Genomic DNA, 26,749 nt, shown 5'->3' on the forward strand with positions numbered 1-26,749 from the left:
TTCCCATTATTCAATCCCGTATTCTGTTTTAAATACATTTTTTTTTCTTTTAACATCCGTTAGTGTGCTTTCTCCCCTCCCCCCCCCCCCACAATTATCATTTCATTTTCGCATATTGTATGTATATATTGTACATAGTTTTCAGGCTGAATTTTCCAGTCTTGTGTATCTGGTGGTTTTTTTGTTTTTTTTTTTGTATCTGTAAATAGGAGTTTCTGCAATTTTTAAGCTTTGCTTCTCAGCAGGACTCCTATCTTTTCCACCTCATGTACTAGCATATGTTAACTCTTTTTAGCTATCTGTCATGTTTGTGTAATCATTGATTTCTTGTCTTCACCCAATACTGAGGTATTACAATTTCTGTACTTTGTTTTCTTGGTGGAATTGAACAAATAAATTGAATTGAATTGAATTGAATTGAATTGAATTGAATTGAATTGAATTGAATTAAGACTGGAAATGCAAATCCACCAATTATGCTGCTGGAGATGAAGGATGATCTGGCTGAATCTCTCCAAGAGAAACCCACAGTGAGCACATCAACCATTGTCAGGACACTAAATGACATGTTCACAACTTATAAGTTATTTTGGATGTAAAACGCTCCCTGTGTCTTGAAAAAACAAGCAGATTATCCAGGATTCGTTTCTGCAGGCTAGAGTTTTTGCCCGCTGCATCTGTGCAGATGAGTGCAGGGTTGTAACACCTGGACCCAAAGATTGAACGGGAGAGCACCACATGGCGAACCAGGAAGGAGAGTAGTACATGGGCAACAGGGACAAAACCACAACCTTACATTTGCAGTCTCAACTGTGGTGAGTTTGGTGCACCATACCACGATATGTCAAACAGTCACAGGGGAATTTTCAGGCGTTTCCTCTGGAAACTGCCAGGCATGCAGTGTATCAAGTTCTTCCCTCCTGTCACTGATGTCTTCATCACCTACAATGCCTATCAACATAAGAGCACAGCTACCTGAATATGCCGAAGAAACATACCCCAGGATTATCAATCCTACTGAGATGGCACACAATGTGTTCAAAGCAGCAGTTGAAATTTGGCAACTGTGAATATATATACATTGTTAGTGACAGGTGGCTGCTCTGAACAGAGTTTCTCACATGGCTTTCCTCGGGGGGGGGGGGGGGGGGGGGGGGGGGTAAATAGCTGCATGCAGTAGGTGGCCGCTGAAGACAGATGGCCACTAAGGCCAGTTTGATTGTTAATTGCAAAAGTAACTTTTAGAAAAATAATGTCGGTAACTTTGCCAAAAGATTTATGGCTATCGTGAGCCATCCAAATAATGGGCATACACTTATTAGTTGACATACAAAAACAAAGCAATTCTCACTCACATGAAGGAGAAACGAACATGAATCAGAGGTCTGTCACTTTTTGACTTGGTGTTCTCCTGGAAGCCAACCCTGACAAATTAAATGAAATAATAAAAAGATATGTGGAAAATGTGAACAGTAAACTACCAACAAATACAGGCAGCATATCATTAGTAAGTGGTCAGGAGCTACACTTGACTCATATTATGTGTACACAACAATTAGGATAAATAAAATGTAAGTTATATTTGGGGTTATCACTGTATTTTCATAAAATCTTAGCTGGGCCAACTGTGAGGTGGAAATTTGAGTATTCAAATACCCTCTACATTTTGGCTGTTTAAATATTTAATACTGATAACTAAGTTTGTTGAAAGTTTGAGTCTTTACGATCACTTCACTTTTAAAAGTGAAACTATTCAATAAAATTATAGTTTGTTTTCTGACAATTGTTTCTCATTTTTTGAAGTTTTGAAAGATCATTTGGAATCCTCTCATTCACATCTATGCAGTTTCCCAATTCTTTATGAAAGAAGTGGTATAGAAATCAGAATGAAGACAAAAGTTAAGGAAAAAGATTTTAACCTCTTATACTAACAAGTGATGGTAGAGTTCTATTGTTATCATTCCTCTACTCTTCAAAATCCAGTTATCCTATTTCCAGCTCATCAGCTCATTACTTGCATATCAAATAGTGACTTAGTTTTATTTCCCTTTCATACAAAATTATGAAATAGACCACATTATACATAGCAGATTATAAATTCTTTTGAAACAGAATTTGTCATGGCTTAGCAGTACTTAGTTAGAATTTCATTGTTTTAGTTCTAACAGTAATCATAGTCAGCAGGTCAAGACATAATTTTCTATTAGTTATAAAATTTTTACCTTTAGAGTGACCTTCTCAAGTTCTGAACTCTACAGAATTAGTCTGCTCTTTGCCCCAACCCCACCCCCACATCCCCAAAAAACCCAAACAAACAAACATATAAACAACAATTTAAGGCAAGAGTAGAGATAAAAATCTTGTGTTGACGACATTCACTACAGTGTACACCACTCACTTGCACAGTCCATTGAAAGAAATCCTCCACAGTCTCATAGGTTCAACAACCTCCATGTGGAGACCGCCAGCCCGAAATCCTGACCCTTTATCTCCCTTCAGGACCACACAGTCTGGGTACTGAGGCAGGACCAGGTTCCCGATGCCTGGAAGGCCAAGAATAAACCAGCAGCTTCTGCATCCCCTTGGATGGAGCTCCACCTTTGTGACCAACCATTCCCCTGTAGGACTGATGCCCCATGCATATACAGAATTGAAACCCTGGAGAATCAGATTGATAGAAATATAAAATATTATTACCTATGTACCAACAGTTGCAAGTACATCCTATTTTCTAATGAAATACATTGGAGTGTGGCGTGCAGAGGTAAATCGGTACAACAATGTTAATGATGAATACAATGAAATATATCTACTAATTCTAACAACTGGAAACTTCTGCAAAAAGAGACCCAGTGGGTCTAGTGCTCACCTTAGTATCACAAGTTCATCTTCCTTGCATTCTTGCAGACTATTACCTAATATACAGGCTTAGGGGGCTTTGGGGAGCCTAGGGGTGAGGGTATGGAGTCCATTTATAAATTCTGGCTCACTGACAATAATACCTGCCAATTTCATAGAAAAATTGACCATACACATGCATCTTTAAAAAGAAGATTAAAAAGTGAAATTGGGACTTAATTTGGTACTAATCCCAAGAGGGCTACTCATAGATCGGCCATAAACCAGCTTGAAAGTACACTCATTAATGTATTCACTCAAAGCAATTCTGGCATAATAGAAGATTCTTTAAGAATTCTACAATCTTGGGGCGCTGGAGCTAAATCTGGAAACTTTTACACAATTATTTTCTGATTTTGGGGTGGGGGCACCAGGCTACTTTCAATGGACTTGATTATACATGGAGGAGAGTATCGTCCTTTTTTGTTTTTAAATGTCTCCAAGAATTCTTTGCAAGTTATCCTTTGCACTATAGCTCCATTGAGCACTTATTAAAATACCGGGTATCCACATTGCAAAATATTCAACACTAACAGCACTGCTAAAAGCCCTACAAGATTACAACCCGAGTTGCTACTGATATAAATTGTTTTTATTTGTATACTACTTGTAAAATATTTCCACCTGCTTACATACCATTACCTAGAAAACTACACTTTCTAGGAATTGCCTTCAAATTTAATGCTACTGAGAAAATAGGATGGTGGTGAAATAGCTTCATTCAGGTTGCTCATGCTACATTTTCTGGTGAGTGTCACGTTTGTCACTGCAAATTTACACTCTCTTCCACATCGCATGACTGTCTCAACAAACTCTCAATTTTTAGTCATGTTGTGATGTGATGACAGACATACATTTATGATACAATATATCAAGACATAGTGTGCCTCAATGCCTTTGTGTGTGAATACTTTAAAACTTCTATAGAATATCAATCCAATTTCATGATGTGTTACAGTGGAAACTCGATATAACGAGATGTTCGGGACCGAGTCATTTTCCTCGTTATAGCCGATATCTCGTTATATCAGTAGACATAAAAGAAGGCATAAAATAATGACATTAATTTGCACATGTGGGACTACCCATCATATTTCAATCAATACTGATAACTTGATATTGTGTGTGAGGGAATTACTCACCTTTATGGGTAAGAAGATGTTTTTCGCCAAGGAAATCCAATATCAAGAATATGTTTCTTATTAATTGTAGGTGTTTGAATTTGTAAATATATATAGCTTGCGATTGTATCAAGATCGTCTGTGGATTGGTATGTGGTTATCGTATGGGTGTGTGTTGTGTGGAAAGCTTGAATATGGTCTGCACAATGCTGTGTGTGTATGTGACACATTCTGTATGTACATTATGACTGCGTGTGTGTGAAGACGGGGAATTCCCTAAGTAGAAGGCCAATCACAGCATCAGATTGCCTCACACCTGCTAAACGTCATGATGATGTCATGTATACATATGGCCGTCCCACCACATTTTCTGCATGTATCAGTGTGCGTGCACACACACTTTACACGTACAACATGCAGTGCTAGCTGGAGTGCACTGAAGAAAATGATTATGTGTGTACAAGACAGTTTTTGGCGCATCAAGCTTTACAATCTCGGAAGATGATAGCACAGGCGAAGTAAAGCTTTACCGAAGGCATTTTGCTTTACCTCGCTATAGCAGGTTTGATTTACTGTTTTTCTTTGTTTGGAAGTCACAAAATTTATCTCGTTATAGCAGTTATTTCGTTATAGCCGATCTCGCTATAAGAGTAGCATTTTACATAGACTTGTGTGGAAGGAAATTTGGGACCGAGAAAATTTCCTCGTTATAACCGATATCTCGTTATAGCAGTGTTCGTTATGGGCAAGTCCAAGATAACGCGCACGTTACGTATGGGACATTCAGAGACTTTTATGACCTGAAAAATAGTGTTAATGGCCTTTGATCATATTGAACTTCATCATGGTGATTGATATCTAGAAGAAGTATAATCATGTAAAAAATTGAGAAAAATGACCTTGACAATTACATTCTAGAAGAGAAAATATGTGCCGTTACGTATGGGACCAGAAAAATTTTGTTTTTTTGAACATTTTTTTCAACCTCAAAACTCTCTGAAAGTATATCATTCTACAACTTGTAACTCACTGTGATGAAAGTCACAACACTCAAGATTATCACACTTAAGTTTCATGTCATTAGGCAAAAAGCTCTAATTACAGGTTCTAATTAAAGACAGACATGACGTGTTACGTATGGGACAGTTACGTATGGGACAGTTTGTCCCCCATTCATTTAGTGTGTGGAGAACCATGTTTATGGGTATTTTGCATAATTATTGAAGTAAAATCAGTTGAAACTACTCAAATACTGATCCAGATTGTCAAGGAAACAATATTCCCCAAATATTCACCATCATAATCATTATTCAATCATATTTTTATATTTTTATGACCAACCTGGGTATGCATGCCGTTTGTCCCCCATTCGTTTAGTGTTTGGAGAACCATGTTTATGGGTATTTTGCAAAATAATCTTGCAAAATACCCATTTAAACAAATTTTTGCATAATCATTGAGGTGGAATCAGTTGAAATTACTCAAATACTGATCCAGATTGACAAGGGAACAATATTCCCCAGATATTTACCATCATAATCACATTCAATCATATTCTATATTTTTTATGACCAACCTGAGTATGTATGCCTATTTTTATCAGGATAGTTACTACTGAAAAATTGAATAGTTTAAAGTGTTTACTTGCATTGATGAAGGGCAGTTTGCCATTTAGTTTCAATAAAGAACAACTTGACACAAAAAATATTAAGTTTAATAAATAAGCAATACCTGCTGCATGGAACCCCAGTGATCAAGTAGATATATGATGTCTGTCTAGCAGTCAGGTCATTGATTCAAGTCACAACTCAGTATGTATACCCATGAATTTTGTTGTGGCTACTACTGAAAACTGAATAAGGACAATTTGTGTATCACTTGCAATTAAAAAAAATCATTTTACTTTTCATTTTTTTTCTATATATATCACAACCATTTCAAATTGGATCTCCATCACATAAACTTTGAATTCTTCTAGTCTTAGGATTTTATGCTCTTAAGTAATTCATATAATTGGTTTCCAATCATCTCTTAAAATGTTGAAAACTGAATCCCCATTTCTACAAAAAAACTATACCATCCCTTTAATGCTGATTTTTCATTGTGTATTTTGCCATTTTCCCCTCCCCCTTTCTGAAAATTGTACAGTCAAGTTCATGTATTGTTTCAAGTGTCTATAACTCAAAAAGGAGATACAATGTTGGGATGCCTTCTTCAGGATGATTGACCATTTGTGTACTGAGAGACCTTCCCAGCTAGCTACATGCATTCCTAGTATACAATGTGTATGAGGATGTCCCATACGTAACGCATTTGTCCCATACGTAACATTATTTCAATGCCTAACAAAGAATATTTCTTTTACTTCTTTTTCTTTTTTCTCTGGTATTTAATTTCTCTAAACAATAAATTAGAACTTTCCAAAAGGGCATTAAAATAACCTTAGCAATTTCAGAAAAAACCTAAAAAAATGACCTCATTTTGTTACGTATGGGACATCTCTTGATAGGACACGAGCTAATTTGCATAATCATTTGCATAATCCCTAAATTTTCATACCAAGTTGAACTATGTGATGAACTTCTTATGTCCACATATTAATCAAATATCATTTGCTTTCCTTTGAATTAATATGAATTTTTATAAATGTCCCATACGTAACGCTGTGTTTCACATTTATGCAAATGAAGCCCTTGAAATTTGCATAAATTTACATAATATCATTTTTTCCTCCACGGAAATCAAAACTTCAACTCATAAGCTTCAAAATGGTACCAAACATGTCAATATTGAGCAAAGATGAAATTTTGCCTTCTGAGGGGACCTTATCTTGGACTTGCCCTTATACCGAGTTTCCCTGTATAAGCAATCAAGTTCTAGAATTTTCCCTGCCTTTTGAATGGTTTGCACTACAATACACCGATTGCTTTAATTTCATTTTCTTTCTTTTTTTCATGGATGTGGAGGGCATGCAAGGTCAGCCACATATTCAAACTTGTTGATCACCAGTCCAGGTTGTATCATGTTTTGATCTAGGTAGTGTAAGTCAAAGACAACTGCAACTAAGAATCTGACTACACATGAGTACAGTACAACAAGGACTTGAGCAGGATTATATGGACAGATTGACCCTCCTTGACACAGCTAATCATGCAGCATTGACAAAGAGCAAACATAGACTTTGATCATAAAACTAATTGTTAGAGGTCACATAAATGGCTGTAGTCTCTCAAGTTAATTAGCGATAAGTAGGGTATCTTCAAGGGCTGATTACATACAAAACATTGTAACATTTCTGATATTAAAAAAAAAAGGAATGCAAAGGAATAAAACACTGCACTTACATGGGGTTTATCTGGAACATCTGTAATAAACTCCATGTCCTCCTCTGTAGCCGTAGCAGCCTGTCCATAACCCACACTGGCTGCTTCCACCTTTCCTCCGTGTGCCTTCTGCCTGTGGCTCCTCCATTTTCTCAGTAAGATTGAGAGGTATATGAACACTCTCTTTGAGGTAAACCATCTGCCCGGCTGGGAGTATATGCCTTCTAAGGGAGGTGGGGTGATGTTGAAAGCATCAAAGAAGAAGAGGGCCAGGAAAGATGCAAAGCCTACACAAATTGTTATGAATGGAACTGATACAGTCCCATCATAACCCTGTATCAGCTCCATATGTCCAATGGCAGTCAACAGTATCTGTCATATGCCTGTAATAACAAGGACAGAGAATATGAATGAGCTCAATTGATGGAAATTTACCATCTCATTTAAAGGACAAGTCCACCTTCATATACATAAGGATTGAGAGAATGCAGCAATATTAGTAGAACACATCAGTGAAAGTTTGAGGAAAATTGGACAATCCGTTCAAAAGTTACAAATATTTTAAGTATCTGCGCAATCACTGCTGGAAGAGAAGACTACTACAGTGTATGATGTCACATGCGTACAACTATATAAGGAAAATAAAAAGAGAATTTCACAAAACTTTACTTTTAGAATAAAGTGCACAGTTCTTCGACTTGCTACTGACGTATGTTAAGGGTAATATTATTTCCCCTGCCTTCTGAAAGAGAGAAGTCAAGTGTTCTTTTGTTATGGGAGAAAAATGGAAATATGTTGAATTTTCTTTATTCTTTCTTTTTATCGTTGTACTCATGTGACATCACAAGCTATAGTAGTCTTTTCATCCAGCCGTGACTGAGCTGAAACTTCAAAAATTCATAACTTTTTAACGGATTGCCCGATTTTGCTCAAACTCTCACTGATGTGTTCTACTAATATTGCTGCATTCACTCAACCCACATGGCTATGAAGGTGAACTTGTCCTTTAAGAGAAATATTTGTTCACAATTCTGTGACCCTCTTTACCCATTCCCCCGCAATTCTCTGAGAGCCTTTAATGCCCCCAAATGAGATTGTTTTTGTAGTTCACGGAGGACGGACAGGTCGGTAGGCCACCTGTGCGAAAGCAGTCAAGAGGTAGGTCCTACATGTACTGTAAAAGTGGTTATTTTCGCGCAACTAATTTTTTGCGCTTGGCACTGTCAGAAGAGAATCACATTTTTTTAATTCCGCAGAATCAAGACAGTAAGTTTGGGAACATATGGCAAGCAAAAAATATTTGCATGCTTTTATTTTCGCGCTAGTTTCTGGTTGCGCGGAATGCACGAAAATTTCAACACCGCAAAAATGTCTACTTTTACAGTACTCCCTTTCCATGGTCAACTACATGAGCCATCGAACAATGGAAATATCCATTGGGCGCAAGGAATAAATAGAGCATGCTCTGATGGCCTCATAAACTCTTTCGTTGTACACAAAAGATGCACGTGAATGGGGTCAGTAAAATTAAATACTTACTGAGCTCAACCTTGAAGCTCCGTACATCTTTATACGAGTTTTACAGCAAAATAAGTGCACACTACATTGGAGAAAAGGCTAATAATACTGTGATAAATGCAGTTTTCATACTAAGAAGAAAACAGATATTGTTAGAAGAAACTCTAATCTTTCTATTAAAGCCATGATTGCAACTAAACACACATGTTCAAATTCTCACTTTTGTAAATCTGCATCCTAGTTCATTAAACTCTTGAAGTCAAACTGAATTTTGAGCAGCAGTACACACAGTTGCATAAACGAAGGAAAAAGATCACTAGATACCAACTTGCAAGTACAGTACTCTCCGCATAATCGGTTAGGCTCGGGCAGAGCGTTTCTTACCCGATTAAGCGGAGTACCCGATTAACAGAAGAACACGTCTCATTCACAATTGACACTCACAATGTGTATGTACACACATTGTACACTGCACCAAACACCTACACTGTATGCTTAACACGCGTACTTGCACGGCACATCATTCATACCTTACACTAACTCAGTCACAAGTAATAATTTACACTCTTTTTATGGACAAATATGTCTTCTATGTTGTCGTTTGACTATGGACTCCTCGCTAACACGCAGGCGTTTTCTGAAATGAACACGTTTCTTTGCGTGCACTAGTCACGTAGAACATTGGGATGCTTTTTGAGAAGTGACTGGGGAAAAGCAAAATTATGGAGCTGGTGCATGGCCTCAATTTCGTTGCAAACTTAGCTCGTAATTGTGAATGTTGTTGCGGAGTATAAAGTAAGGGAGGAGCGCAAGTATGTTCAACTTCTACTGTCTGTCTATGCAATTGTGAGTGCCAGCTACATGTGTAATGTTCGTTTACGTGTGGCAAATCGGACTGGCACATGTGTTTTCATGTTTAACCACTCCCCAAATGATCGGTCTTCTTTGCAAATGAAGCAGAGAATGCGATTAGCAGTGGAAATTTTGACATTTATGATTTCTTAAAGTGTTATATCTGCGACAAAATGTGCTTAGAAATTAGGTTAGAAGAGAATTTTTACCCATTTATGCGGAGAGGCAACCTGATTATCAGGTAATTTTAATGTGCATTGGAACTGATTTTGACATTACTACCCAATTAAACGGAGTACCCGATTAAGCGATACCCGATTACACGGAGAGTACTGTACTACTGGATATATTCAAAAATATCACTGAAGGCCAGATTACTGATGCTTGGGGTCTACATGTACTTGCTGTTAGAAATGACCCCCCCCCCCCAAAAAAAAAAAGGCCTTATTAAGTGCTGAAGAATTTTCAAAAGGGTCTAATATGTAAAAAATCAAATAAGAGCTAATTTGTTACATGAATAGCCACAGGATTTACTATTTAAAAAAAAAAAAATTGTGTCTCTCTTTTCATCCAATTTTCAACTTTACTGTTTAGGCCGAAGTGTTATAAAACAAACCTGATCACTTCAGTCCAAGAACTTGCCAGGGAGTTCTTCTAATCTACTTCTCAAACTCTCCCAATGGATTCTTAAACGAGATATTCCAGGAGTTTCACCAATCAAAATTTGCTTGTGTTTTATGAATCCATACCAAAACATCTAGAAACAGGCCATAGACAAGATCCCTACAGAACTTAAGTACATGTAGTTCCTCTCCATTCTAAAGTAAAGTCAACTGAGTGTTAAGTGTCTTCCTTTGTCTTGAGTAAGGGTCGATATGATTTTGTACATTGTATAGATCTAACGTTAGTCTAACACTAGTAACAGTTAGCTATTTCGTAATAAATGACTGCCTCGATTGACTGCCGTACAGCAAGCTACAGTCAAATCATCGTTGAAAGTTTACATATATGCAAAGAACAGCGACATCTTTCTCTCTCTTTCCAAACCAAGTTACGTTTACAATAACTAGTTTGTAATGTTACCATCTAATAATAAAAACTAAATCTTATTCTACAGCTAACGTCAGGTTGCGCGATCGCGGAGCCATGCTTTGCACGGCGTCAGGTCAGGCTACGCTTTAAACAGAAGTGGCCAGCAAATGCCTTCACCAGCCCGACCAGATGTCGTGAGACCTCTGTGCAGCGACAGGCCTGTGAGGCTGTGGCCTGTGTATCATAGAACTGGGGGCATTTCATCTTCTTCTTCCAAAATTAGTGCATCCCTCTAGCTCTGGCAGAGTATTGTCGCACTTGATGAAGCACTTTGTCCGACAAAGTCGTTGGACAAATCAGTTATTGTCGGACAAATCAGTTTGATTGGATCTCAGCCAATCAGATGCAAGAATTTCAATAGCTTGTAACAATTTGTCAGAAAAATATCCACCAATATGCTTCATGAAATGCCCCCTTGGGCTGAAGTTCAGAACTGAACCGGAGAAGACACAATTATCAACGTATCGGACTAACCCGAGTGTCACAGTTCCAGCATGAATACAGTTCATTGTAGAATGCATTCAAATCAGGGCTTTTACTTTGAACAGCTTACTACTTGTCGTGGTCTTCAATAATTGTCAAATAAAGACTAAAAACAGACACATGATCTTACAATTAACTACAGTTTATAGACCATACCATATAACCTGCAAAGAGTCCAGATGACAGTTTCGAGCCTCGTAACATCCTATCAATCATGAGTGATCGATCGTCATCCGAGCTTGTCGCGCCAATCTCGCTCCTTTACGTTAGCTAGCCCGCGTGCAAAATTTGAAGACCGATGCAAGATTCATAGGATAAGTCAGAAAATAATTTTCAGCAAACATTCAGTGGCGGATCCAGAGGGGGGCGCAAGAGGCGCACGCATCCCCCTTTTGGTAATATTTATCGTTAAAAACAAAAGAAATATAAAAGAAAAAAGGTGAAATGAAACCCGGAAGTGGCACCAGAAATGTTAGTTGCCCCCCCCCCCCCTTTTTTTTTTTTACAGAATTCCTGGGTCCGCCCCTGATAAGTGGATGCTGAAAGACCGGCTGATAAAACTAAACAGGGAATCCACTGGCTTGATCTATGCCTATATTCTAGTCCACCGTGGATAGCTTCTTGTGAAACACCCCAAGTGATCTGTCCAAACTTTACACAATTTGAACAAATGATAAACGAGACGAAGTGACAATGTGTGATGACCCTTCTATTTTGATTTTTTTTTCTTGTTTGTTTGGTTGGTTTTTTTTTTTTTTTTTGGGGGGGGGGGGGGAGTTATCCCTTCAAGGACAGATCTTGCCCAAGCGAATTATATAACTCATAGTCTAGGCTGCTAGGAATTCATGCAAGCAAGGGTAATATTTTCAAATGCTATGTCTTTGATCTTGTTCAGTGTTGTCTGCGATAACAAAACTATAAACGGCTTTATTGTAAACAGAAGTATTATAACATGCAAAACCACACAGTCATATTTCCCAGCAAAAGATGATCGAAGGAATTTTGCTGTCACTGTAACTTTCCACACAATTTCGCGTCTTTGAGCCCGATAGGGCCTAACAATATTCCTGCGATAACGAGGAATGTGGTCTACATGCATGGTCCTCTTGACAACGGGTAGGCTAAAAGTAATCACTATACCTCTTTTTTTTTAACAGCTAGGAAATAACGCTCATGGAGAGGCAGAAATAAACTCAGTCAAAGGCACTAAAAAATGGTATTGTGGAAGGCATAGCCAAACACTGCATTTTGTGATAAAAGTACAGTATGTACCAAATTTCGTACACTGAAACTTTCAACCAATCAGCGTGCGTAGCTGCAGCTGCAACATCGGATGGTGCACTCATCACACGTGGTATCGCAGCTCTATGTGGTAGGTCAGTGGGTAGACATCAGTGGGTAGGGGTCAAAGAGATTTGGTAGGGGTTATGACAGCGCGCGCGCGGCTTCGCACACCGAAGGCTCTGGGTCGCATTCAACCTCTTTCTTTGGTCGCATTCAAAGAGATTCTCACCAGTGCCGTACATATAATATACTGTATATATATATGTACATGTATATATATACGGCACTGGTTCTCACCAGTGCCGTAGTACAATGTATCACTTTTCACAGACAGACTCGGCATTCTTGGTGAAAGGACGTCATCTCTCAACCCATCAGCCGCCTTCTTCACGTAGTACAACAAACATGACCCAGACATGACCTTCTAACGGGCGACCTCTTCGGTGACAGCCAGTCGATTAAATCCTCCGTGCACCTAGCTCTTAGACAACAAAAGTTTTGAGAATCAGATCATTGAACTCTTTCCTCTGCGACACCACAAACCCACCGTTAATAATAAAGGGGAGAAATGTGTTTGTCACTGTGGTATCAGAAATGTATTGCAGTTTACGTATTTTGATATGCTTATTCGTTTCAACATCATCTTCTGTCCTACAGACAACTTGATTTCCGCCCTGATCGCTTACGTAAAATAACATTCCCATGCACTAATGATGCCTTCATTTACACTGGACAAAAGTAGTACAAGTCTGTATGTGCACATAAGGATTCAAACATTAGTACGTATAATGAAAACAAATTCACATGACAGAAATGATCATTAAAAGGGGTGTGTTTCATGCTCATATTGCAGGCCATATAGATACATTTCTACATATAGGGATGGCCTGTAAGTCTTAAGGTGTGTATTGATATTGCATGTTCGACACTACGGCAAAGTTTTTAAAGTGAAAGTCGATGTATAGACTACCCGAATTTTACTCTTGAATTCTTCTCTTGAATCCTGGTCGATGCGAAACAAACTAGTCATCAATGATGATAAGACAGAACTTCTGCATCTATCCTCTAAGTTCCTCGAAAGGCCCCCAGGAGTCGAACTGACCGTAGGCGACACATGCAGTCATTGAGGAGAAACGTGGAGGTTAGGAACCTGGGAGTCTTCATTGATAACACCTTATATCACGAGAATCACAGATGAACAGTACTTGCCGATCCGCCATGGCAGCTATCAGGAAGATCTCTCCAATACGCACTGTCCTAGATCGTGGCACCACCCTCAGACTTATTCATGCTTTTGTCACGTCAAGACTGGACGCATGTAATGCACTTCTCGGTAACGCACATGCAAAAACCATCACTAAGCTCCAACGGGTACAAAACATAGCAGCAAGAATCACAGAAAGGGCGACCACACACACCAGTACCAAACTTCTCCTCAGAAACCTCCACTGGCTCCCTGTCTGCAAGCGTGTAGAATACAAAATACTTCTTCTCACATACAAAGCACTCACTGGTGAAGCTCCATCCTACATTTCTGACCTCATCCACGTCTACACACCTCCTCGTGCTCTCCGGTCACAACACCAACTACTTCTTCAAGCCCCCCGCTTCAACACTCAATACTATGGCTCAAGTTCCTTTTCTGTCATGGCACCCACCCTATGGAACACCTTACCCAACTCTGTTCGCACCGCACCAACAAAAGAGACTTTCAAAACTAAACTAAAGACGTATTTATTTAATCAATACTTTGATCATTTTTCTTAATTTCTTTATTGTTGTTGTAGTCAGTTGTATTGTATTACATAATATGTATTTTCTAATTGTATTGTTATTATAGAAAATTTTGTAAAGCGCATAGAGACTTCAGTGTAACATGCGCTATATAAGCAGAATGTATTATTATTATTATTATTATTATTATTAGGCATGTGTGTACATTTTAGAGCAAAAATCGACGGTCACAGACAAAATGAGAACTCTCGAATACTAGTATACGTACTGGTGGCCCCAAGCTTATTGGTGGAAAGTCCATTCATGACGTGAACAATAATACGCGCGCAGGGGATGCGCATGAATGTACTGGCACTTACCCGCGTAGCTAGGGAAACGATTCATTATGTGTCTGCACTTTCAGCGCATAGCATTGTTTTGAAGATTTCACAGTGAAGCTTCGAAATTCTGTTTGTTTAGCTATATTTGTGGCTTACATCGATCCTTTCAAAACTGGTGAGCGAATTCTTCTTGATAAATTTGACAACGTTGAAAATAATATCCATTTGAAATATTAACACTAATAATCAGGTAAGAAGCTTCGACACCGAAGAAGATAGTGCATGTGGTGCATGCGGATGTTCACTTCCGCGTATACTAACGACAACTAACCTTGTGCGATTGTCAACCTGCAAACCAAAGGGCCTCATTCGCTTTTCAAATTTACAGTCCATCAGTTATTGAAAACATTATTTAGCATTTGCAGATGAAACAAAAACCTAGCTTTAGTGCTTCAAACTACTTATAAAATGTGAATTAGGGATAGAAACAACCAATGTCAAAATGTTAATCAGTTAATGTAATGTATTGTTAAATATAAAATTGGAATGAGAGTTGTAATGAAATTGTTTCCAGAATAAACCGTCCACAGCTATGGTTTATTGAGAAAAAATAGTGACATTTCCTCACATCTTAGGCTTTATTGCGAAATTTTCTTTTGGTATGAGAGGATGTTTTGTGATACAACTGATATATAGGCCTACACACATTTGCATCAAATGTGATAACTCGAACATTTCTTAAATCACTTCTCCCAATGGCAATGGTATACACAGTACCTTTGTCAACACCAAAGGCTGCTCTGGTCCTGTCTGTGTCTCGAGTACGTATGTGAGCAGTAAAACATTGAGAATATACAGATCAAATCAGACTTTAGTACGCACATCTATGAATGCTGAAAGATTTCTGAAAATACTGAAAAAAATAATTGGTTTCTTATTTTCGGCCTGGAACAGAGTAACTTAGTTCAAAGTATTAAACTGATAGCCAGTTGCAATCCTTGTGTAAGCATCGACTATAGAAATTGTTTGATGGAATTTTCATTCTCATATCAGAACAAAGTGATATTGTATCATATAGGAGTGTCTTCCTTCTAGTTCCTCTTGAGGGTGTACACAGACATTTTATCATGATGTAATGTGTGGTTAAATTCTTATATCCACATATCAAAAGACACTCAGATATTGTATTATATACATATATATATATATATATATATATATATACATATATGTATATATATACATGTTGCGAATTCACGTATTGGCTCCAATATAACGAAGAATCAAGAATTAAACTAGCAAGGCATTATTTCGCCAATAAGAATGAGTTTATTAACTGATTAATGTTTAATAAACTCATTCTTATTGGCGAAATAATGCATTACTAGTTTATTTCTTGATTCTTCGTTATATATATATATATATATATATATATAGAGAGAGAGAGAGAGAGAGAGAGAGATTAGCTAGCAAATACATATTTTAGACGACAGTTCTTCGTTCGTTGGTGTCCATCTCGGATGATGAACATAACATAGTATCATTCACATTTGAAAAGCTATACTATCGTCTAATTCGTGAATCAGGAGTCTCCCAATTGCATAAGTTGTCATATTGGTTCAACTTTGCACGGTTTATCAAAAGGGAATGATGGCTAGTGTTCATCCACTTGTCGAAACCCCAGAGGCTAAGCGACAACGTCGCGCCAACAGGTTGGTCAAGCGTAGAACCTTGGCAGGGGACGAGACTCGGGGAAATCTTCCCGCCGGTGGAGGGAAAGTTTCAACTCCTGCCCTGACAGGTAATATCGCAAAGCCCACCGCTGGACTTCACCACAGTTCGGCTGGAGGAGAGCATCAAGCCCAAACTTCAGCTGTCGATGCTCGTGAGACTACCGATACAGACGTACGTATTTACATTTTTAGGAGAGACAGACAAAATGGAGACGAGAGTTATTCGATTAATGGCCGTAACGAAGGTAGGAGAGGAAAAGTATAATAAAATCATAAAAATACGAAAAGTTGGAAAAAATAAGAACAAGAGAATATAAGAATGACATGGCAGAAGATTAAAGCAGAAGAAACAAAAGAACGAACAACGAGAATGAGAGACAGGAGGAAGATAGCGAAATACTAGTTCCGACAAAGATGTTGATTTTTCTGTTACTTTTTACCAAGAATATGCGCTCTAAAATGTGAATGACGTATTACACATAGTATACTGATACTTAATCAGCCAGTGGGAGCAGTCGCTTGTCGAAATAGAGGAGCAAGGGACTGAGGAGAGAGGGAGGAGGAAGTGATGAGTAGCATCCTCGACAACTGAGAATTAGTTATGTATATTGTGACCAATACCCGTGTCGCACTACTGGTAATCTGTAATGAAGTCTAGCATTATGTTCTAATACCACTTAGCCATCCTTTGTTTTTCAATGCTACCAAGTCACTACTATCGTCTTTGAGACAAAAGCTTCAGGAAGCTGAAAACAAGCTCCTGAATCAGGCCAAGCAACATGAGGTGAGTGATAGTGTAACACGTTTATTTGACGAAATCATATAAATGGTATATAACTGAAGACTTTGTGTAATGTAAACCTTATTAACAATGCAATTATGGAAATCGTATACAAAAGAAATCTTACCATGATCCCCAGAAACTACACTCTTCCTGCATTATTTCCCTTATACTGTATCATATTTGTAAATCATTATCACCACTGCGGCCCCTGCGTCATATGTAAATATTAGCCACTAAAAGGAAAAAAAATCGCCATTTCGACATTAGAGGGGGAGTTAGGGACAAATTAATGAACACATTATATTGGAACATAACGTTGTTCAAAATCATATTTCCGGCAACATGATGTGCCTAGAATGTTATAGTACATTCGTGTGCTTGCATGTCTCAATTATCATTTGTTATATTTTATACAGTATACATTTTGTCAAATTCACAACACAGTAATTGCTCTGTACAATTGTCAATGCATCTTTTGAACTTCAATGCTGCAATCATTACTTTAAGGTTCTGCGACAAGTGTGCCTAGTTGTTACTGGCGAATCAGAAAGCATCTCTACTGACGGATTGGCAGAGAGACTTCTTGGCTGGAAGGAGCAGCAAAATACCGCCACGAAGGACCTTGAAAATCGCCTTGATGTTACAAGCTCAAAGTTACAGGCGAGATGTTATATTTTACATCGAGCTTATGCTACCATTGATGTATATATTCCTCAGTTCTCTAGAAAGCACCTTCGGTTATTGAAATAGTCAACCACGAAAGTTCGTAATATCAAATACCAATGCTTCATCCTGCAGGGGGTGACTATCAAAGTACATGTTTGTAGTTACAATTAGTAAATTATGCTTCTTATTTTGCAAGTTGTCAAGCTGCTTTGATTATTGCATATATTATGTATATAGATACATATACACTCAACCAAAAAAGTAAGTTCCCCCTAGCATTTTTGGATATATCTCAAAAAGTATTTTACCGATTTTCATCATTCAAACGGGAATGGATAGGGAATTTTATTACTCATAACAGGAATGGCATATCATTGCCACCAGATATCATTATTGGTGTGAAAAATGCATTTTATGTCAAAATGCATGGGGAAAAAAGTTGCACTTTAGTGATTTGCATTGAATTTTACATAAGTAATCAAACAATCACTCATGATTCTGAACTTTGAAGCATGGTTTATTGCATATTTCTCTATCTCTTTCTTTTAATGAGCATACAGTGAAATATCTAATAATTGATAATATTATTTCCACCATCCGCTTCAATGACCAGCCGGCATCTCTTCCTCATACAACTGTACTGTTAACTAAAGTTTGTACTTGGCGCTGCTCAATGTTGGCCCATGCTCTCTGCAAGATGCGCTGAAATTCTTGTAGTGAAGTGCCATCTTTCACCTTCTTGCTCGCTTTCCGCTTAATGGTATCCCAAAGATTCTCTACAGTGTACTGGATTGCAGTCAGGGATACGTTCGATGCCATTTCCCTCAACAAACTGATCTACAACTTGAGCGCATAGTGCAAAATGGCCATAAGCACATTAATGTGATTGACCCAAATTGGAATTAAAAAGCACATGGCTTCGACCAACATTTTCATATTGAAAATGCCTAATGTTTAAAGAGTATGCATAACATCTGTTGAATAGGGAAGTACATTGTACCTGAATAAATTCCTGAGAATTCCTTAACAATTTGAAAAGGTCATTTGCTAACTTGCAAAGGAAATGTACACAATATGCTTCATATAACCTTGGTAGTGCAAGTTTTTTTCACATGCATTTTGACATAAAATGCTTTTTTTTCACTCCAATGACGATATTTTGTGACAATGATATGCCATTCATATCATGAGTAATAAAATTCCCTATCCATTCCCGTTTGAATTATGAAAATCAGTAAAATACTTTTTGAGATACATGTATATCCAAAAATGCTAGCGGGGAACTTACTGTGTGCTTATTATGATTTATAAAACGTGATAAATTTCTTTCTTCGGTCATGATAATAGGACTTTGTAGCTTTCGCTAAGGAAGTTTGCGGTGATTCAGATTACTGCGCCGATGATGCAGCCAGCCAGCTACGAGAGGCGTGGCTCACGCTGCAGACCCGCTGCACTGAAATGAGGACTAAATGCAAGGCCAAGGGGAAGCGGCTTTTGAAGGCTGCCAAAGCAAAAACAAAGGTACAGAACAATGTGTTTTATTATTGATTATCGTTCCCATGCCGTTCGAAAATTGAACTCCAGACATTTTGTATACAAATTCAGAGACTGATTCGATAAGTTGCTATAGCCGAAGAAAATCTTCATTTCTAGCTGTCAGAGAGAACATGCATATGGCAAGAAGCACAAACTTTGCTGCTGTTTGTTAATTGAATACGGTTATAAAATTGACTCATTCTTGAATTTGGGTATAAAATTGACTCATTGTATTGCTTGTTTACATTTGCCCAGATAAGGAAGCTTTTCATGAATTCTGTTGAATAGCTAGGGGAAAATATGAAGGATGTCTTCGAATATCTCCGACATTGCTGTTGCTGCCACAATGAATATTATTATACAAAAAGATAATTATAAAATATATCCCAAAGTACATAAAGATAACATTGAAGTCCGTCCTATTAAAGCACGTTTCAACCATCATCATTTTGATACCTTCTCTAATATAGTTGCTGACCAGCTGCGTGAAAAACATTCTTGGGATAGAGTCAGAGGTGGAGACTGTTGAAGACTTAGTCGGCCAACTCAAGTCTAAGTGGACAGAGATGGAGGCTGACAACAGAGAACTTAAGTTAACGGCCAAGGTGGGCCTTGTTATGGAAATTTATGTGATCTGAGCCCTGTTTTATGAAGAGATATAATCAATAGATGTATATTATATAGTTGATTTCTGTCATAAGTCTATGGCAGCCTGTGTGCATGGTAAGGACATTCATAATCGATTATGTCTTTTGATTAAACGGGACCCTGGAATGAAATTCAATATGAAGATAATGCTTTCGCAGTGGATTTGTTTGTTTGGTTGTTTGTGTGTGCATGTATGTGCGCGCACTAGTGTGTGTGTGTGTATGTGTGCGTGTGTGGTAGACAAATTTCACATCCATCGTTCCTTCCTTCTTTTCAAGGAAACATTTAAATATCTGTCGCTTAGATCACACACTGCATTAGATTTATCTATTTATTTTGAAATGAGACCATAACTCAATGTAATCGTTTTCAGACACTGGGATATTTTGCCAGTGACAAAGTAATTACCAAAAGATTGAGAGTATAAACGAGTGAGTCATAGTGCTGTATGTGAGAAGGTGCTAACGTTACATCGAGTCAGATGTGAAGAGATGCTTGCGTGATGTTTTAAACGTGGATCCGCTCTGTGTAGGATTTCAACTCTGTCGACCTTTCTCTTAATTTAGGATGCCGAAAGAGAATATAGCCGTACTGACAAGAAAGTCACCAGAATTGATAAAAAGATAAAGGTAAGTTTGCACCCTCTTTGCTATTTTTCAATGGCAGTAAATGAAGTCTTCGACGACCATATATCAAAACGCATAGAGGTGAAAATCGGAGTCAATGTCCATCACATAATAAGAACAAAGCAATTGGACAATTAAAAAAATAGGTGTATAAACCCTGAAAACGGGACTAGACGTACTATGTGTAATATATGTTCCCTTCTAATATTGCTATATTTCATTCTTCGCACTTTAGTCATGAAATGGCGTCCCCTACATCAATTGACATGTCAATGAACATATCAATATTCTTCGGACAATTTTCAAAGTCTTCTTCCTAATGGCCGTTGAGTTTGAAAGGTGAATTGCTAAACTTACTTTTCATTGGCATTTGATTTGAGAAATTGTATGATAATGTAATTGAAATGAGAATTGTACATCTCCCCTTTTTCATAATCATTGAGGGACAATCTCAAAGACAAGCCTACACCATTTCAAGTGAATTTCTCGAGTTTGAACACTTCTGATGCACTTTCAAGGCCAAGGATACATAAAGGCTGAAGGCAATCAATTTCAATTTCAATTTCGATTTATTTTCAGATTTATCGGTGAAGAAATACATCAAATATAACAGAATGAAATAAAACATGGTATCCAGATAGGAGGCATAATGGAATATTGCAAACATATAGAACATAGTGGTCGATCTATGAAAGTTGTCATCTGAGAATAAATGCTGAAGACATATGATGGAACCTATACTTAGACAGTTAGAAGCAAGCTTATAAAGTCTACACCCCCAGATGCTTGCAATACTACCTATCATGATTCTATGCCCTTAGCAATGTGCAGCACAGAAAAACAAAACAACAGCAGTAAGCGGATAAAGGAAGATATTGCTTCTTTATGCCATTTCTTCTGCCCTTCAAACTAAATCACAAAATTGACGGCGTTTTTTCCTTTGCCTTTTGTTCATCAAGGACCTTGCTGAGAAGATGATCGTCCCGCGCAAAGAGACCACCCAATCTTTGGCCCTTCTCAACAGGATCGGAAAGAAGTTTGATGACATTCAGACGGAGATTGACGCAAAAGAGAAGGAAAATGATAATCTGACCTTGCTGCTGAAATCCAAAGATCAGGAGATGGAGGTAAGAGTAAGAACAATTGGTATTCGTATTACTTTTTTTGTTTTGTTTTGTTTTTTTGCGATATCTGAAATTCAGTGACTGCGTAAGTTCTACATCTCAATTTACATCTCCCTTTCGATGTTCATGCCAGGGCTGAAGATATGCTTTGATATGGGTGCCTAGTATTCAATTCACAAGAATGTATGGTGATATTGTTGTGATGCGTCATGTATACTTGTATTGTTTTCTTCTTGTACGTATCAGGGACGTATATATTCTGTATTCCATGGTTTATTTATCACGGTGTCATCAGACAAAATGACGAATACACAGCATCGAATCGGAGTCTCTTTCTTGGGAAAACGAGGTCGATATTCGGAGCGAACAGATTTTTCGTCACAGTAACTGCTGTCAATTATCGATTTGGAGAAAAAAAAGAAGCCACGCGGGGATTAGTGCAAGTAAACAACATTATCGCTTAAGAACTCCTTTATAAAAGTGCTTTACAGTTAACAAAACGATGAAAATAATAGTAATGGGATGTAAATTGACCCCGAAACTCTGATAGGACCTTCATGCCGAGCTGCTCCCTTTGCGAGATGTCCTCGAGTCCACAAAGACCAGGGCAAGCAAAACCAAGAGGAGAGCGTTTCTCGACAGACTAATGGGTGGGAACTCCACTAAGGTGAGAATCATACAACCCTTTGAATCCGGTGGTACACCGGTTGATACTCATCTATAATTTTATCATAATTTTAACACAAGCCAGGAAACCAGCAACAATCTAAACAGTGGCGTATCTAGGGAAAACGGCGCCCGGGGCAAGCGCGAAAATTTCTGAAAAAGTGTTCAACCCCAACCCATCCCCATGCCCATGATATAATTTTTCAAGCACTTAAAATGTGTCTTTTGAGGGTGATTTAAATGTGATAAGTTTTGATAAATTTTGGCGAGCGAGCGCAGCAAGTGAGCCGAGAATTTGTGTATTTCAGTTTACAAAACATGGAATTCTTGTCATTTTTTGGTTATTAAATCTTACAATTCTAATCAAGATATAGTGACGGCCTTATAGATAACGATTTATACCAACAAACTGAGGACTTGAAAAAATACTCTAAATTAGAACAAGCCAGTGAGCCGAAATTTGTATATTTCCGCGTCATCATTACGTTTTGTTCTGATCTTGCTTGATTTGGTGTTTCTGCGCCCCCCCCCCCCCCATGTTCGAAACCGTCAAGCGCCCTCTTTTGATCCAATTGGCGATCGCTTCAGAACGAAAGAAATTGCAGCCGCTGCTACGTGTAATATTTTGCCTGCTAAATATAAAATGACATGTGTGAACTCAATAGACATTGCCATTTTGTCCGCGTCATGATCATGGTTTGTTTTTATCTTGTTTGATTTGGTTTTCTGCCTCCCCCCCCCCCTTCTCCCTCCTTCCCTCCGGGGGATGGCTTTTTTTTTTTTCTTCTTCTTCTTCTTCGTTTTTTTTCCCGTTTTTCTCATTTTTTGGCGCCCCAAGGAGTGGCGCCCGGGGCACGTGCCCCCCTTGCCCCCTCCCCCCCCCCCCCCTAGATACGCCACTGAATCTAAACAACGACAAAAGAACTGAAACTTACAGTGCCCCAACTCCATTATGCAAGGAGATGGATCAATGGATTGGTTTTACTTTTTTGGAATAGAATTATTCATCCAGTCAAAAAAATCGTTTGAACTTCCCTAAAAAGGATACAAAACAACAGATTTAAGGGTGTAATCATCGATGAGAATTTGTCTGAGAGACTGCAAGTGAACAATCCATGTTGTTTCATGATAAAAGAGGTAGAATAATCAACAGATTAGAAAATGTTTCAATCCCTTTAAAATTTGTATTAAATCATGATATGTTATAAAAATCCTTCTGTTTGTTTTTGGTACATCAGTGAAGGAAATGCAAGCAAGATTATAATCCCTGATTATAATGAACAGAACATTTCTACTTCAGAAACTGAAGGAAACAAAAGTGATTAATAATAATAATAGTATTAACGATGATACTGCTTGATTCTTTTAGCACTGTGGCAGAGGATAGGAGTCTTGACTTTCAATCGAAGGTAGTCAGTTCGAATCCCGTCAAGTGCCTATGAGTCCTTCGACAAGATATATCTATACTCGTATGTACCATGTCGCTTAAAAATAAACTTTTTTTAAAGATAATGTTATGGATATAATTTACTCTTTGAAAAACGGTAATCATTCCACGATTGGCATTATGTGCGGTGAGAATTATTGAAACATTTATCGAGCAGAAGTCATTGTCTTCGACGTACAATGTGATCACTGTGACAAAGAACGGGAGGAGAATAGTGATGATTTAATTCCAAAACATCAAAGAATTATACAGTTTAGGATGGTATTAAACCTTTATGCAATGGTTCATAATGAAAGTCACTGAGAATGTGCAGAATATTGACTATGTATTTCACGGGGGAAATACATTTTTCGACTTAAGACTGGTTTGCTAGTTGTATCTTATCTAATGTGCGTAATCACTGGAAAAAAAAAAACTTTTCACATATCCTGTTTACATGTTGCATCACATTTCGTCACAAGCAACTTCCACCCGATTTCCAGCAATAGACAGACAAGTTGACTTCCGTAGTTTTGTATTCTACTGACAGGTCATCGATGGGTGGCAAAGAGAGATGGCTTTTCGGAAGAAGATTAAGGAACAGAGCATCACCATAAGGTAATACCGAGAGTCAAAACCTTAACACATTACGTTTGTACATTACATACATGCATATTCACATTTTAGAGGCAGGAAAGTCTGTGCATGTATTCATCCACTTCAGATATCTGAATCCCAGAAATTATGTAACCTAACATGGTTTGTGCGACTTTAGTGCAACTGTCTACATGCAGTAGCATATACCCATGTGTCATGACATGACAATTGCCTAATACGCAAATATAACTATCCAGTGTATATACATTTCATTTTTCTCTACTCATAACCAAAAAAAAAAAAAAAAAAAAATAGAGATCTCGAGAAGAAGACGGAGAATCTCGAGTCCCAGATTGAATCACTGTCAGCGAAGAGAACCAGGGCCAAGGAGTTCATTATTCGTCTCAAGGATACCAGGGCAAGGCTTCGGCAGAAGCTAGAACAGCTCAAGGCTGACAAAATCCAGCAGGAGAAAGCCATCGGGGACTATCAGCTCCAGCAGGAGAAAACCATCGGGGACTATCAGCTCCAGAAACAGGAGCTTGGCAATGAAGTCAAGGCTCTCCAGGATAAACTAGAGAGAAGGAGCAGACTTGACAAGCAGATTGAAGAGGAGAAGGGTCATCTTCAAACTAAGGTCAAGGAACTGGAAAATTTCAAGGTTCTGTCTGAGAAAAGGGTTGTCGAGCTGGAGAACACCTGTAGCAGCCTCAGGTCGAAAGTGGCCTACCTTGAATTTGACAACTCGCAGAAGCGTAGGATGAGCTGTGATCTACTGAGAGTTATTACCAAGTGAGTACATTCCTGAAGAGCTGACCTTGAAATTTTTGCTATTTTTTTATATAATTTCAAATTGTGTGCAGGGGTTTCTCTTTTGCAGGTTGTGTAATGAAATGCATTTTATACATTTTCTTGAGAGTCTATCTGAGGACACAAAATCATTCGTGACATGATGGCTTTGACAATATATATATATATATATATATATATATATATATATCTTTTTCAGTTCTTGAATAAAAACCACTGACATGACAAACCTAAACCATGTGCTTTAGTCATAGCGCTGAGAAACCGGTTTCAAAAGCAGCAACCTGGTGTATCCAATAACAGCATAAATAGCCAGGTTGACGCAATATCCAGTAATTTCAATTATTTTTTATACAGTGTGAGGACACCTTGTGACAGACACTAAGTGACGAATGAATCTAACTTTCATGCATTCTTTAGACTTGAAAACCGGCATCCCATGAGCCCAACCGCGGCGCCTCGAGATGAAGAGTTCCTCAGAGACTTTTTGGTGATTGAGAGTACGGCTTCGACCAGCTACAAGACACTCAACACAGATCACCTTGAACCATTTGGTTGTAGCCATGGAGTGCGTAACAAATCTATTTTGAAGACCTTTGATTGCGGCAGCTACGGTCAGATCTCGATCTCTCGCATTCGCTCAAATTCATCCGCTGTTGTTGTGAAGCAACCCATCATTCCGAAGTACTTCATGCCGTCAGTGGTCTCGAGGGAGAAAAACCTGAGTAAGGTCCGCACCAAGAAAGAGGCACGTGTACACCAGCTCCTGTCAGGGAACCCTTATTTCCCAAAGATGCATGGCGTCATAAACATCAGAGACGACATGTGCCTGGTACTCCAGTTTATAGGAGACCCACGTGATGGCAAGGTATACCCTCTTCATAATCTCTTCAAACCACCTAAGATGGTTGTTACTCCGGTAAACATGGTAGAAATCGCAATTGATATGCTCCGTGGACTGAGAGAAATGCACGGAAGAGGGTTACTCCATAACGATATAAAGGGTAACAACATCCTATTGGAGTATCACGCGTGTCGCTGGCATGCCGTCCTCATCGATTTTGGACTTGTCTCGACGATTGGATTCCCATTTAGTATCAGCGTTAGTGTGAAAAGCAAGGATGCCTACCGACGGAAGCAGCTGTATCAATTTCTCGCGCCTGAGTTGGTTCTCCATGAACGTCTTGCTTCCCCACAAACGGATATCTTCTCGATGGGATTGCTTCTTTCCGAAATGGGACGTGAAGCTAATATAAGTGATCTGAAAGCCCTCGGAGTGCAATGCACTCAGGAAGAGCCTCAGCTTAGGCCGTCGTCGGCGGATGTGATCCTTTCAAGAATGGATGCAATCAAAGTTGCAGTGATGACTGCGGTGAAGAAGGCAGCACAACCTAAGGAGCCAATGAGGAAGCTCATGTAAAGATTCTTCCTTCGAGAAATAGAGGGAAAAGAGAGAAAAGGGAGATAATGGTCACTTGCCGCATCATGGAACTCAGAGCCGGCCAATA

General features: G+C 38.4%; 1 protein-coding gene across 1 annotated transcript in view; it reads right to left on the minus strand.

Annotated features, from left to right (window-relative positions):
• LOC139712322 (rifampicin phosphotransferase-like) overlaps positions 1 to 11,525 on the minus strand; it is a 73,155-nt gene extending 61,630 nt beyond the window's left edge. The window contains exons 1-4 of the mRNA XM_071624161.1: positions 11,444 to 11,525; positions 7,364 to 7,725; positions 2,399 to 2,658; positions 1,356 to 1,424 (exon numbers count right to left, since the gene is read on the minus strand). Coding sequence (XP_071480262.1) covers positions 1,356 to 1,424; positions 2,399 to 2,658; positions 7,364 to 7,690 — 656 coding nt within the window. The 5' untranslated portion in view covers positions 7,691 to 7,725; positions 11,444 to 11,525. The remainder of the gene's footprint in view (positions 1 to 1,355; positions 1,425 to 2,398; positions 2,659 to 7,363; positions 7,726 to 11,443) is intronic.
• Between the last annotated feature and the right edge of the window lie 15,224 nt (positions 11,526 to 26,749).

The sequence above is a fragment of the Diadema antillarum genome, unplaced genomic scaffold (assembly GCF_040938485.1).
Source record: "Diadema antillarum isolate AM-2024a unplaced genomic scaffold, OU_Dant_1.0 seq00001792_RagTag, whole genome shotgun sequence".
In the NCBI taxonomy this organism is placed as follows: Eukaryota; Metazoa; Echinodermata; class Echinoidea; order Diadematoida; family Diadematidae; genus Diadema; species Diadema antillarum.